General features: G+C 42.0%; 1 protein-coding gene across 2 annotated transcripts in view; it reads right to left on the bottom strand.

Moving 5' to 3' along the window:
• Positions 1–2,315, bottom strand: part of EPSTI1 (epithelial stromal interaction 1) — a 128,344-nt gene extending 126,029 nt beyond the window's left edge. The window contains exon 1 of one of the 2 annotated variants that reach the window (XM_023731611.1): positions 1,575–2,315. In XM_023731611.1, the coding sequence (XP_023587379.1) occupies positions 1,575–1,759 (185 nt within the window). In that variant the 5' untranslated portion in view covers positions 1,760–2,315. The remainder of the gene's footprint in view (positions 1–1,574) is intronic. The other variant, XM_023731612.1, reaches the window with a different exon arrangement.
• Positions 2,316–15,040: the final 12,725 nt, after the last annotated feature.

Below are 15,040 nucleotides of genomic sequence, written 5' to 3'. Positions count from 1 at the left end.
TTAATGAACTTCTAGTGTTGCAAAATAGTTATTATTCCCAGGGTGGGAGAAATGCAGCAACATCTATTTGAAATCATGCAGATCATCCACCTCATCTAAGAGTAACTTACCTGAGTAATATTAAAAGCCCAGTACTTAGGAATTCTTTCAAAAGTTAAGGGATGAAAGAAAATCTACTGTTTGCTGGTTATAAGGTTATATACTGTTCCTTACCAACCAGTGTTTGCCTTTCATGTGGCTAGAAGTTTATGAAAAAGGGAAAACTAAAAATAAAACCATTTGGACAGTTAGCGATTCATTGAGGCAGCACTTCAAAAGCAGTAATGTCTTTACAGGAGCCCTGGTGGTGCAGTGGTTAAGAGGCCAGCTGGGAACCAAAAAAAGGTTGGCAGTTCGAATCCACCAGCCGCTCCTTGGAAACCCTATGGGGCAGCTGTAGTCTTACAGAGTCACTATGAGTCAGAATCGACTCAACAGCAATAGGTTTGGTTTTGGTTCAATGTCTTCACAAACTATAGTGTTAAGTTAAAGAAGCTCATTGCATTGGGAAGGAAAGAAAGGATCACTGGCACTCTGTATAATAAATATCTCCAGGATACCAACTGTAGTCCTTTTCACCAAAGACCGAGGATAAATGCCACATATCTGTTTGTGTGTAGCACATATCAGCACCAGAGAAAAGTGGCCTGGGAACACCATACAGGCCCACTCCTCTGGCTCTAGGAGGCTAGTTGGTCTGGGAGTATCCCTGGGATGGAAGCTCACTCCTAGAGGTAGCATGTAGATCTTCTACCTACCCGGGATCACACGGGGGCACTGGTGGTTTAGGGACAGAATTCTCGTATTCCATGTAGGTGACTTGGGTTCCATTCCCAGCCAACACACTTCATGCACAGCCACTTCCTGTCAGTGGAGGTTTGTGTGTTGCTATGATGATGAACAGGTTTCCGCGGAGCTTCCAGACTAAAGCATGTGAGGAAGAACGGTCTGGCAATCTACTGCTCAAAATCAGCTAATGAAAATCTTATGGATCACAATGGTCCAATCTGCAACTGATCATGGGGACAGCCCAAGATTGGGCAGCCTTCTGTTCTGTCGTGCATGGGGCTATCATGAGTGGGGGCAACTACAGGACAGGTGACAGCAACCACCCCAGATCGCATTCCTTCTTTGCCCCTTATCCTGGCAGCTGATGTGGCAATGCCATTTAGGGCACTAATTTTATATAACAGTAAGGGAAAACTTATTGTCATATTAGAGTATGAGTTCTAGAGATACGTACAAAATTATTAAGAAAGCCAGGTGGTTTCTACACACCCTTATCTGTCAATCCTGGAGAGTCACAGACTCAGGTTTTCTGCTTCTTGAAAGGATGAGGACTGGGATATTTGTCAAAGGACCTCAGTTAGAAGATAATTCATGAATGCTTTTGTTTAGGGAAATGAACCTTCATTTCCCTCAACAACCCTGTCATTGGGTCCCTGCAGCTTTAAGCTCCATCAGTCTAGAAGGTACCTGTGAGTTTGTTTGGGGCCCGGGCTCCCGCCCCCCACACGAGGTTGTTAAATACTTACCGCACGAGTCCCTGGCCCGCGCGCTCCGAGCTCTCCCGCGGAGGGTCCTCGGGGGCCGACTCCAAACCTCGTCTCTGGCTTGGCGGCGGGCCCAGCTCCTGGCGCCGCGCAGAGGGGTCCGAGGCTGGGCGGGAGGCGGGGGTGGCGCCCAGGCCGGAGCCCACCACCCTGCTGCGAGAGTACATGGCTCAGAGCCGGTGGGCCAGGGCCGCCGCCGCCTGGAGTGCGGGCTGGGACGCCCGGCGAGTCTCGAGACGAGATTTCAAAGAGCAGGGGCGGCGGTTTTAACAGTTGAGTTTCGCTTTCCCGATACCAGCAGTAGACTGCGCCCTTTCTGGGGTGATTTCCCCATTCATTCGCCACTGAAGAGCCCTTTGCCTTTGACCTTTCGGCTTTTAACAGCTCCCGCCGCGCCTGCCCTCCGGGCACGTCGGGTTGAGAGTAGAGTCGGAGGGCTACAGGTGAATGGGTTTAAGGTCGCACAACCACCTTAAAGGACAATGCGGATCACCGTGATCAGCAGCCACGGCCTCTTTGGGGACCAGTAGCCACAGAGTGACTAGAATTCTGAAGGATACTTCAGGGACTGTTTAACAGGTCACCCCAATTTGAGGTTACTGCTGTATATCTGAGATAGTGAGAAATGAGTCAATATACTAACCTTAGACACCAGAGATGAGGTCAACAATTAGAATCAAAAGATTGCCCTTGTTTTCAGTAATAACTGCTGTTTGGTTGTTGTGCAGATGCTTTTAAGTTACAGGAAGTAGAAAGTGAAATCAAAAGTGAAAAGTCCCAAAGCTGGAGAAGGAGCTGAGAGGTAGGTATAGATAATTCTCCAGGCAGCCTTGCTAAGTAATTGACCAGACATTCAAGAAATATTTATTAAATACCTGCTCTGTGTAGAGCAAGGCCCCTGGGTAGCACAAATGGTTTGCATTCGGCTGCTAATCTAAAGGTTGGTGGATGGAATTCACCCAGCAGCACCACGAAAAAAAGGCCTGGCAATCTGCTTCTGTAAGATTACAGCCAAGAAACCTCTATGGAGCAGTTCTATTCTCTAACACATGGGGGTCACCATAAGTCGAAACTGACTCAACAGCAACAGGTTTGGGTTGGGGTTGGGTTTGGTTTCTGTGCAGGGCATTGTGCATGATTCAGCTATGGTGTGGGGCTTTTTAAAATACAGATTTGCAGAGATTCTGATTCTGTAGGTCAGTGGGTGGGTCCTGGCACCCATATTTTTAAAAGCTGCCAGATGATTCTGATGTGTACCCAGCTGAGTGCCAGTCACAATGCTGGGTATACAAAGATGAGGGAAGGTGCTTCCCTCATGTAACCTGTGTTCCTGGAGACTGGTAAACGAATGCTAATGGCACCGTGGAGTAAGTGAAGTGGCAGGCAGATGTGTAAGGCTAGTGAAGCACAAGGAAAAGCAGGATTAGCCCTCTGGCGGCAGAAGAAAGGCCTGGCGACCTACTCCCATAAGATTAAAAAAAAAGGGAACCCATTGCCCATGAGTCAATTCTGACTCATGGCAACCCCTTATGTTTCAGAGTAGAACTGTGCCCCATAAGAACTGTGATCTTATGGAAGGAGTCCTTGGGTGGCACAAATGGTTAAGCACTAGACTACTAACGAAAAGGTTGACAGTTCAAATCTAGCTAGGGACTTCTCGGAAATAAGGCCTGGCTAACTGCTTCCAAACTGTCATAGCCTGAAATCCTTATAGAGTGCAGTTCTACTCTGCACACATGGGGTCACCATGAGTCAGAATTAACTTGACAGCAACTGACAACAACCATCTTACAGCCTTTTTTCCAAGGCACTGCTGGGTGGATTCCATCCGCCAACCTTTTAATTAGGAGTTGAGGGCAGACTGTTTGCTCCCCCCAGGGGCCTTCCCCACAAGATTTAAAAAAGAAAAAGTTGCTGTGAAGTCCATTCCAACTCATGGTGACCTCATGTGTTACAGAGGAGAACTGCATTCCGTGTGGTTTCCATGCTCTTGACCTTCCGGAAGCTGATTACCTGGCCTTCCTTCTGAGGCACTGTGGAATGCAGTTCAATTCTGACACACATGGGGTCACCATGAGTCAGAATTGACTTGACAGCAACAGGGACCAGGGGGGTGAGTAACAGAGGAAAAAGACCTTTAAGATTGAACCACAAAAGACATAGGAGTTCACCAGGAAGAAGACACAATGGTAGAGGTTTGTGGCTTGAAATGATATGGTGTGGTAGTATGGTATGGCTGTGAGCAACTTAGGAGTTGGCACTGTCCTGTTTATATTAACAGTACTTAGTACAGAAAGGCAAACAGATGTTTGACAGATGATGAAAGAATGAAAGTGAAAAGCTGGCAAGTGGGTGGGGCGTGATGGGCGGGGAGAAGGTCAAGGGCCATGGTAGAAAAGGAAGTCAGGGCTTCTACGACATTCTGAGGCATTAGAACTTTATTGGGTAGACCAGAGAAACTCAAACTTCAGTGTGCATCAGACCTTGCTGAACCAAAAAAAAAAACCAATCCAGTTGCCGTTGAGTTGATTCCGACTCATAGTGACCTTATGCTGAAGGGTGTGTCAAAACACAGATTTCTGAGCCCCAACCCAGAGTTCCTGCAGGATTCTGTAGATCTGGGGTGGGACCCAAGAATCTGCATCTAGCAATTTCCTAGATGATAGTGATGTTGTTGGTCCAAGGACCACCCTTTGGGAACCACTGCTATAGGCAGTGGGAACAGCACAGGTTTCCAGTAGGGCAGTTATAGGATAATACCTGTTTGAGGAAAGCTAGCCCTGCCAGCAATGTGAAAGGAAAACTGAAAGAAGAAGAAACTGAAATCAGGGAGATAAATTAAAAGCCTTGTTATTATAACCTAATAGCATGAGAAGTCAATAGCATGAGGAATAGAAAGCAGGGGGCAAAAGCAAGACATTCCAAATGAAACATTAACATGGCTGGATTACAAACAAAACAAAATTGTGTGAGAGAGAATTGAGCATCAGAGGCAGCAAAGAGAAAGTAGACAGCTTTTTACTTTGTGGTCAGAAAGACCTTGGTTTGAAATCTAGCTCTGCCACTTAGCAGCCACATGACCATCTTCGAGTTTCTTAATTCCTTGGAGGCCCAGCTTCCTCATCTGCACAACATGAAATGGAAGTTAGTTGTTCTCAGTTGTTCTCAGTGGTTCTTAGTGGTTCTCAGCCAGAGTTGATTTTGCCCTCCAGCAAACATTTGGCAATGTCTAAAGACATTTATGGGTTCATAGTTGAGAGATGGAGGAGCAGTGGTTTGCTACTGGCATTTATTTGCTAGAGCTACTAAACATCATACAATGTACAAGGCAGACCCCAAAACAAAAAATTATCTCACCCAAAATATCAGTAGTGCTGGGGTTGAAAAACCCTGATCCACGTAATATGCCTAGCTTACAGCACAGTTAATTAATGACAAATGTGGAGCCCCCGGGGGGTGCAAACAGGCTCACTGGTAACTGAAAGGTTGGAGGTTTGAGTCTACCCAGAGGTGCCTTGCAAGAAAGCCCTGGCAATCTACTTCTGAAAGATCAGCCATTGAAAAACCCTATAGAGCATATGGGATCACTACGAGACCCCATTGTGTCAGAGTTGACTTGACGGTCATTGGCTTCTTTTTTTTTTTTTCATTTTTATGGTGACCTTAAGGTTCTAGCTTTGTGACAGAGCAGGTGGCAGAACCATTAACCATTAGCCAGGAGGAGGGATGAGTTTGGGGGAAAGTTGAATGCATTTGATGTGGGAACTGCTGGGTAATGTGCTTACAGGGTAAGAAACGCAGATCTGGATCTCAGCTAAAAGGGGACCAGTGTGGTCTTTGTGAAGGCTGTCTTCTTCAACATCTTTTCTCGTCGGAAAATACCACGGGAACTTCTGTTTCAGAGTAGAAAACAATGACTTTGGTGGTTTTTTAATTAAAACACAAAGTTCCAATAAGGGAAAACCCAAATTAGGGGAAAACCAGCCCTCCTTAAGGAGCTAGTAATAGTAATGCTAATTCAGAATACACTTAGTCAACCGTATTTATTAAACATATTAACACAACAAAGTTTCAGACAGTAAATGGAAATACAGGATAATAGGCAAAACCTAAATTGCTTACTCTGTTTACTTCTCAGTGTGCTACATTTTCGAAAGTGTTAAAAGAAATGTGAATGTGATTTATTATTGCAATAAACCATTGCCGTTAAGCCAATTCCGACTCATAGTGACCCTATAGGCATCTATAAATTCCTGTAGAATGCTCGAGAGGGGGTTTGTGTATCACATATTCTCTCACTTTATGTGTGTGTATTTGTGTGAGAATATGGACCAGCGTCTTACCAGGTTGTTCTAGGTGTACGCCTCTGAGGCAATGACTGGGGGACAGAAGCAAGGACGAGTGGGAAGGGTTCTGGATCCCCATCCTCACTTCAACAAGAGTATTTTAGCCTTTGTCACTTCTGGACACTGGGCTGCTGCCTAATTTTGTTTGAAGCAAGATTTCCATGGCTTCTAAAGTTTGAAAAACACTACTGTACTAGACAATTACCTAGGAATATGTTGTAAGGGACACCGGAAAGACCTGAATTCTAGTGAGATTGTTAAATTGCCTGAAATTTGGTCCATTAGAGATTCATTTAGGAAATGGTTTTCTTTTAAAATATAACTGCCTCCGGGAAGTAATCATTTATTCATTCCTTTGGGTAAATGACTTTAATCTGAGCAAAAGACATTTTGGTTGAGGAAGAGGGAAGCTGAGTGAAAAGAAAAAGACTATGGATTCAAAAAATTTGTGGAGGAAAATGTTGTAAAACGAGACATTGTCGGGCATATGGCTATTCAGGACTACAATGAGTAATTTTCATTGGCCACATGAGCTTCAAGAGATGAAATTGAAAAGAGCCTTCAGCAATTTGCTCTAATGCTGACATGTCCAAGTATGTAGTTATCTTCCAAGGGAATAATATCTGATTTTTAAATTAATTGCCTTAGTTTTACCCCTTCTTTAGTATGACTAAAGTATGTGCACATATAGATTTGCTGACATTGCACAACTGAAAATGAGAAGAAACAGCTGCAAACATCCATTAATAATCAGAACGTGGAACTGTACGAAGTATGAATCTAGGAAAATTGGAAGTCATCAAAAATGAAATGGAACGCATCAAGATCAATATCCTAGGCATTACTGAGCTAAAATGGACTGGTATTGGCCGTTCCGAATCAGACAATCATATGGTCTACTATGCCAGGAATAACGAACCGAAGAAGAATGGCATTGCATTCATCATCAAAAAGAGCATTTCAAGATCTATCCTGAAGTACAATGTTGTCAGTAATAGGATACTATCCATACACCTACAAGGAAGACCAGTTCATATGACTATTATTCAAATTTACACACCAGCTACTAATGTGAAAGATGAAAACATTGAAGATTTTTACCAACTTCTGCTGTCTGAAATTGATCAAACATGCAATCAAGATGCACTGATAATTACTGGTGTTTGGAATGCGAAAGTTGCAAACAAAGAAGAAGGATCAGTAGTTGGAAAATGTGGCCTCGGTAATAGACAGGACATCAGAGATCACATAGAATTTTGCAAGACCAATGACTTCCTCATTGCAAATATCTTTTTTCAACAACATAAACAGCGACTACGCACATGGACCTCACCGGATGGAATACGCAGGAATTAAATCAACTACATCTGTGGAAAGAGATGATGGAGACGTTCAATATCATCAATCAGAACAAGGCCAGGAGCTGACTGTGGAACAGACCACCAACTGCTCATATGTAAGTTCAAGCTGAAACTGAAGAAAATTAAAACAGGTCCACTAGAGCCAAAATGCAACCTTGAATATATCCTGCGTGAACTTAGAGACCATCTCAAGAATAGATTTAACTCATTGAACAGTAGTGATGAAGACCAGAAGAGTTGTGGGATGACATCAAGGACATCGTACATAAAGAGAAAAAAAGATCATTAAAAAGACAGGAAAGAAAGAAAAACCAAAATAGATGTCAGAAGTGACTCGGAAACTTGGTTTGAAAGTAGAGCAGCTAAAGCAAATGGAAGAAATGAAGAAGTAAAAGAGTTGAACAGAAGATTTCCAAGGATGGCTCAGGTAGACAACGTAAAGTTATTATAACGACCTGGAGTTAGAAAACCAAAAGGGAGGAACATGCTTGGCATTTCTCAAACTGAAAGAACTGAAGAAAAAATTTAAGCCTCGAGTTGCAATATTGAAGGATCCTATGGGTAAAGTATTGAACGGCACAGGAAGCATCAAAAGAAGATGGAAGGAATACACAGAGTCACTATATCAAAAAGAATTGGTTGACATTCAATCATTTCAGGAGGTAGCATATGATCAGGAACTGATGGTACTGAAGGAAGAAGTCCAAACTGCACTGAAGGCACTGGTGAAATACAAGTCTCCTGGAATACCAATTGAGATGTTTCAACAAATGAATACAAGGCTGGAAGCACTCATTTATCTATGCCAAGAAATTTGTACGACAGCTACCTGGCCAACCATCTGGAAGAGATCCATATTTGTGCCCATTCCAAAAAAATGTGATTCAACAGAATGCGGAAATTATTGAACAATATCATTAATATCACATGCAAGTAAAATTTTGCTGAAGATCATTTAAAAGCAGTTGCAGCAGTACATCAGCTGGCTGCCAGAAATTCAAGCTGGATTCAGAAGAGGACATGGAATATCACTGCTGATGTCAGATGGATGTTGGTCGAAAGCAGAGAATACCAGAAAGATGTTTACCTGTGTTGTATTGACTATGCAAAGGCATTCAACTGTGTGGATCATAACAAATTATGGATAACATTGTGAAGAATGGGAATTCCAGAACACTTAATTGTGCTTATGAGGAACCTGCACATAGACCAAGAGACAGTCATTTGAACAGAACAAGGGGATACTGCGTGGTTTAAGAAATCAAAGGACATATTGCAGTGGACAAATCTGCAGCAAAAGATCTCTTTAAGGTGTTAAAAAGCAAAGGTGTCACTTAGAGGACTAAAGTGTGCCTAACCCAAGCCATAGTACTTTCAGTTACCTCATATGCATGCAAAAGCTGCACAATGAATAAGGAAGATCAAAGAATTGATGCCTTTGAATTATGGTGTTAGAGAATAATATTGAATATACCATGGACTTCCAGAAGAATGAATAAATCTGTCTTGAAAGAAGTACAGCCAGAATGCTTACGTACTTTGGACATGTTATCAGGAGGGACCAGTCCCTGGAGAAGGACTTGGTAAAGTAGAGAGTCAGTGAAAAAGACGAAGACCTTCAACAAGATGGATTGACACAATGGCTGCAACAATGGGCTCAAATATAGCAATGATTGTGAGGATGGCGCAGGATTAGGCAGTGTTTTGTTCTGTTGTACACAGGGTTGCTATGAGTCATAACTGACTCCACAGCACTTTCTACCATTTAATTACAGAATGCTACAATTGTAAGTCGCTTGAAGTTCATGCAGGAAACACTTATTGAATAGTAGCCATTTACTATTGACCGTGTTAGCCCCTGCAGCTACAGTGGGGAGCAGACAAACCTTGAACCATATTATTCTAGTGCCATGTTTAAGATCTTTTAAGCCTCTCATTTTAGACATGAGGGAAGAAAAGCTTAGAGAAGTCAAATGATTTGCCAGCATTGTGTAACAAATTAGTGGCAGAACCAGAATTTGAATTTAGGTCTTCTGAGTTCAAGTCTAGCTTGTCACTGTTTGGAAGATGATTATGACAAGATATATTTTTTGACAAAATTCAGAATTTGGAATATTTTTCATTTATTAAAATGTTGTCAATGAGCAGCTATGTATTATTTTCCAAAACCAGAACTGTTATGTCAGCGTTTCTAAATCTATCAGAATCAACGTTAATAAACACCTTAACACTCCGATGTTCATCTCTATCATTACATGATCAAACGATCTCAACAATAACAGTGCTTTTATACAACTCGTCAAAATTTAGAGAATATCAACAGTGCTAGATTTAAGCTAAAATGCCTTTTCTTTAACAGTGTTAAAGTAGTGATTTTTTTTATGTTGTAGTACAAAAAAAATTTATTAAGAATGGAAAGATATACATTTTTCCCTCTGTTTTTCTGACGACAAGGTATACTGTTGCTTGAGAAATGAAGGATGCAGAAATGCTTTAAATAGCATTTCCTATCCTCTAGTAGGTAGCTGAGTTTTCTTGTTTGTAAATTGAAATCTGAGGAGTAGGTAGCAGCACCCAGCTCTGGGTTTTACTGTAGCTGTTACAAGATCCTGCTGGCTGAGGAGATGAAGGAATTTCCCTAACTCTGGGGGAACTTCTGAAGACTCTGTTGGTGGCACTGACAGGGAGATCCCCTGAAGGGTTTCTTTAGCTGTGGTTACTTTCCCCATGAATCAAGCAGAGACTCTCCAGAGCACTGCCCCTCTCTTATTCAAACACTCTTCCTTTTCCACAAATGCCCCTCATAAGGAGCTCCTACAACTCCTAAATGTTCTGATGGAGCCCCTGGGTGGTGTCAATGTTTAACACACACTCTGATAACTGAAAGGTTGAGGTTCAAGTGCACCCAGAAGCACCTCAGAAGAAAGGCCTGGCCATCTACTTATGAAAAACCAGCCATTGAAAACCCTATGGAGCACAGTTCTATTCTGACACGTGGGATTTCCATGAGTCAAAACCGACTCAATGGCAACTGCTTAATTGTTTTGATGTTTTAATTCTAAGCCAACTCTTGTGAACATTTGCAGTCCTTTGTAAGTATCACCAGGTATGCAAGTGAACATGTGTGGAGGGAAAAAAGTCATGGTCACAAAAGCAGAGAACCTGAACTTGAGACCTGGCAGAGCCATTTAAGAGTTCTGTTAGCTCAGGCAGTCACTGAAACTCTCAGAGGGTTGGTTTCTTCATTTAAAAGATGGAAATATTAATCATCATGACACCACCTGTCCTATCTACTTTTAGAGGTTTGTGAGGGCCAAATGAGATAACGCATGTGAAAGTGGTTTGTAAATTGCACCTTGATGCAGTATAAATGGAAGTTATTATTTTTGAGCTGTCAATGCAAGAGCATTGTATACGTTTTCTAATAATTCTTAAATTTGTCCTCAAAGAGTTCTTAACTTCAGACCCAGCGGCTTTTGACTTTCAATTGCTAAAACATTACAGAGTTATATCCTTAGTATGTTTTATCTTGAAATCCCTTTCAGAATAGAAATAAAGCAATATTTGTAGTTTTACCTATGAACATATAAATGCCTGTCACAGAAATACAGTCTCCAGGGAAGCTGAGACTCTGTTGGCTTAACGGGAAAGTGCTGAGCACTCTGTTGACATTGTGTGACATCGTTACATCCCTATATTGTCTGGAAGCTGACAAGACTTCCATTTCTTTGGATAAATCCTAGGGTTCTTCTGTTTGACTTGACTTGACATGGACAAGGAGTCGTATTAGGAATTCCCATGGCCTCTGAATGCTTCCTGGATTGTGATTTTGTGTTGGGATTCCTCACAGACACATAGAGTTCAAGGTTCTTCTGAGTAGTCCTCATCACCCACCAAGTATATGGGTCCTCGTTTCTTCTCCAGGCAGCTTCTCATTGAGATTCCAATAAAGCAATCCCTGACAAAAGGAAGATGATGATAATGGTGAAGATGATGAAGCTGATGAGCTACAGACTGAAGAAAATGAGTAATTCCTATGTTATTTACTGAAGGTTTGCCTCTCAAGATTCAGGCTTTGTCAGATAGACCTGTGTTTACACATCGTTTCCACTACTTACACCTGAGTGACTTTGGGCAAATTCCTGAACATCTCAAGGACCTCAGTTTTCTTCAACTATAAAATGGGAAAAATAGTCATAAGACCTACTGAATAGTATTGTTGTACTCATTAGACATGTGTTGTTGTTAGCTGCCACCAAGTCAGTTCTGATTCATAACAACCCTATGTACAGCAGAAGAAAACACTGCTCCGTCCTGCCCCATCCTCACAATCGTTTCTATGCTTGAGCCCATTGTTGCAGCCACTGTGTCAAGCCATCTCATTGAGGATCTTCCTCTTTTTCACTGACCCTCCACTTTACCAAGCATGATGCTCTTCTCCAGGGACTGGTCCCCCCGATACCATGTCCAAACTATGTGAGATGAAGTCTCCGTACTTCTAAGGAGGATTAGATATGTACAACATTAGATATATACACGTTTAATACCATGCCTCAAGCGTTGTTGTTGTTGACTGCTGTAGAGTCAGCCCTGACTCATGGTAAGCCCATGCACGACATGCTAAACACTGCCCAGCCCTGCACCAGCCCCATGATCAGTTGCAAATTGTGATCCGTAGGGTTTTCATAGGCTGATTTTTGGAAGTAGATCACAAGGACTTTCTCCCTAGTCTGTCTTAGTCTGCAAGCTCCATTGAAACCTGTTCAGTATTTATGGTGGCTGCACATGAGGTGCATTGGCTGGGAATAGAACCCCGGTCTCCTGCATGGAAGGTGAGAATTCTACCACTGAACCACCAGTACCTCAAGCATCAAACATAGTATACTCAATAAATGTAGTGACCATTATTATTTAAACTCACAAAACTCTGCAGCCAAGGTTGAGAACCCCTACTCTAGCTGAAGAACATTCTGGTTAATAAGTCATCATTATTAGCACCTTTAGAAGTAGCTGTTTGTTTTCTGTCCAGAAAGACTAGAGAGAAATTACTAAACTGTGCCAGAATAACAGCTCAGAAGGCTGAAAAATAGACAAAGGATAGTGAGAAGCCTTGAAAATATATTTTAAAATGCTTTCAAGTGGGTCATTTCACAGAACAGTAGGCTAAGACCACAGGGATATGTCCAGGCAGAACTACAATTTGGACTTTTTTGTGGTTTGTGATAGAGTAGGTATTATACAGTGTAGCAGAAGAATCATAAGCTGGTCTGTTAGGGGAGGATTATGAAATATGTACCCAGAGTGTGCTAAAACACAGGCTACATTGGTGAATTTAATACCTGACACTTTTTTAGAAGAATGTGGAAAATGTAAGGATATAAAAACTGTGTATTGATGTAAGAAATTCCTTACTGTTTAGACAGTGCTTTCAGAACTCCTTCCAAGCACACTTCCTGTGTGTCTGCTTGTCAGGGCATAGTCCCATTTTGATCCCATGCAGGTGACCCTGAAAAGGTCATCCTGTTCTTGTGGCTGGAGGACAGGAACATCACATCTGTGAGATGGATTTTGTGGTGCAGTATTATGAAAAAAAAAAAGTATTTTGAAGAGCAAATGCCCCTAGTCCGTCTTGGCCTTGACAAATTGACATCACTACAATGTAGGGAGAACAAATGAAATGCTAGAGAAGTAGTACAGTTTGTTCCATGCCAGCAGGCTCACATTAGGTTAAGACAGTCCAGCCAACTTTGTCTCATTGATCTCGCAGATTCACGCACAATCTAACCACAAAAACAAAGCTGAGATCCAAACAAATACACAATGTTTTATATGTCCTCAATGTTTTTGTCAGCAAGGCTTTTCCTGAGGCAAAAGGCCTTGGATCATCATGCTTTTGTTCCCTTTCAGGATGTATTTAATCCAAGAAAAAATGTGCTTCTGGGCTATGGAATGCTAAGGTTGAGTTTTAAACCCACTGTGAAAATAAATGGAGCAATCAAATGTATCCTGTTATAAATTGTAATAGATGGATTCGTTCTTGGGTACCATCAACAATCTCTGCTTCAAACCAGATGTTTAATTCTGGCAAGGATTCTAAGCTGTGTTCTAAAGAGATGACACTGGTGTTTTAGGAATTTTAATGAAGAAAGTTCCATATATTTTCTCTCTTTTTTAAACGATGCAAGACCTTAAGCAAATTACCAGACTTCTCTGAACCTCAGATTCTGTCTCTGTCAAACCTCTCCTACCTATTTCCTTTCACTTATTCTTAGGGCCACATGTGATCATTCCACATGGGGAATTAGGAAATGCTTTTTTTTTCTTTTTTTTTTTTTTGTTTATTGTTGTAGTTTAAATGAAGTTTACATTTCTAATTAGTCTCCAATACAAAAATTTATACATACATTGTTATGTGACCCTAATTGCTCTTCCCATACTGTGACAGCACACTCCTGCTTTCCACCCGTGATTCCCAATGTCCATTCAAGCAGCTCCTAACCCTCTCTGCCTTCTCATCTCACCTCCCGATAGGAGCTGCCCGTTTAGTCTCCTGTATCTACTTGAGCTAAGAGGCACACTCCTCACAAGTATCCCTTTATGTCCCACAGTCCAGTCCAATCCCTGTCTGAAGAGTTGGCCTCAGAAATTGTTTTAGTTCTGAGCTGATAGAGAATCCGGGGGCCATGCTTTCTGGGGGTTCCTCCAGGCTCATTCAGACCATTAAGTCTGGTATTCTTACTAGAACTTGAGTTCTGCATCCCACCTTTCTCCTGCTCCATCAGGGACTCTCTGTTGTGTTCCTCGTCAGGGTGGTCATTGGTGGTAGCTGGGCAGCATCTAGTTCTTCTGGTCTCAGGCTGATGAAGTCTCTGGTTTATGTGGTCCTTTCTGTCTCTTAGGCTAATACTTTCCGGTGTGCATGGTGTTCTTCATTCTCCTTTACTCCAGGTGGTTAGGACCAATTGATGCATCTTAGATGGCCACTTGCTAGCTTTTAAGACCACAGCTGCCACTCACCAAAGTAGGATGCAGAACATTTTCTTAATAAGCTTTGTTATGCCAATTGACTTAGATGTCCCCTGAAAGCATGGTCCCCAGACCCCTAACCCTGCTACTCTGTCCCTCAAAGTGTTTGACTGTATTCAAGAAACTTCTTAGCTTTGATTTAGTCCAGTTGTGCTGACTTCCCCTGTAGTGTGTGCTGTCCTTCCCTTCACCTCAGATAATTTTTATCTACTATCTAGTTAGTAAATAACCCTCACCCTTCCTTCCCACCCTCGTAACCATCGAAGAATGTTTTCTTCTGAGTTTAAACCTTTTCTTGAGTTCTTATAATAGTGGTCTTATACAATATTTGTTCTTCTGTGACTGACTAAATTCACTCAGCATAATGCCCTCCAGATTCCTCCATGTTATGTTTCAAGGCTACATCGTTGCTCTTTATCGTTGCGTAGTATTCCATTGTGTGGATATACCATAATTTGTTTATCCATTCATCCACTGATGGGCACCTAGGTTGTCTCCATCTTTTTGCTATCGTGAACAGTGCTGCAATGAACATGGGTGTGCGTATATCTCTTCCTGTGATGGCACTTACTTCTCTAGGATATATTCCAAGGAGTGGGATAGCTGGATTATATGGTACTTCTATTTCTAGCTGTTTAAGGAAGTGCCAAATTGATTTCCAAAGTGATTGTACCGTTTTACATTCCCACCAACAGTGTATAAGTGTTCCAGTCTC

Source organism: Trichechus manatus, unplaced genomic scaffold, assembly GCF_000243295.1.
Source record: "Trichechus manatus latirostris isolate Lorelei unplaced genomic scaffold, TriManLat1.0 scaffold00044, whole genome shotgun sequence".
Lineage (NCBI taxonomy): Eukaryota > Metazoa > Chordata > Mammalia > Sirenia > Trichechidae > Trichechus > Trichechus manatus.
Note: the sequence above shows the minus strand (reverse complement) of the source record. Positions and strands in the feature narration are given on the sequence as shown.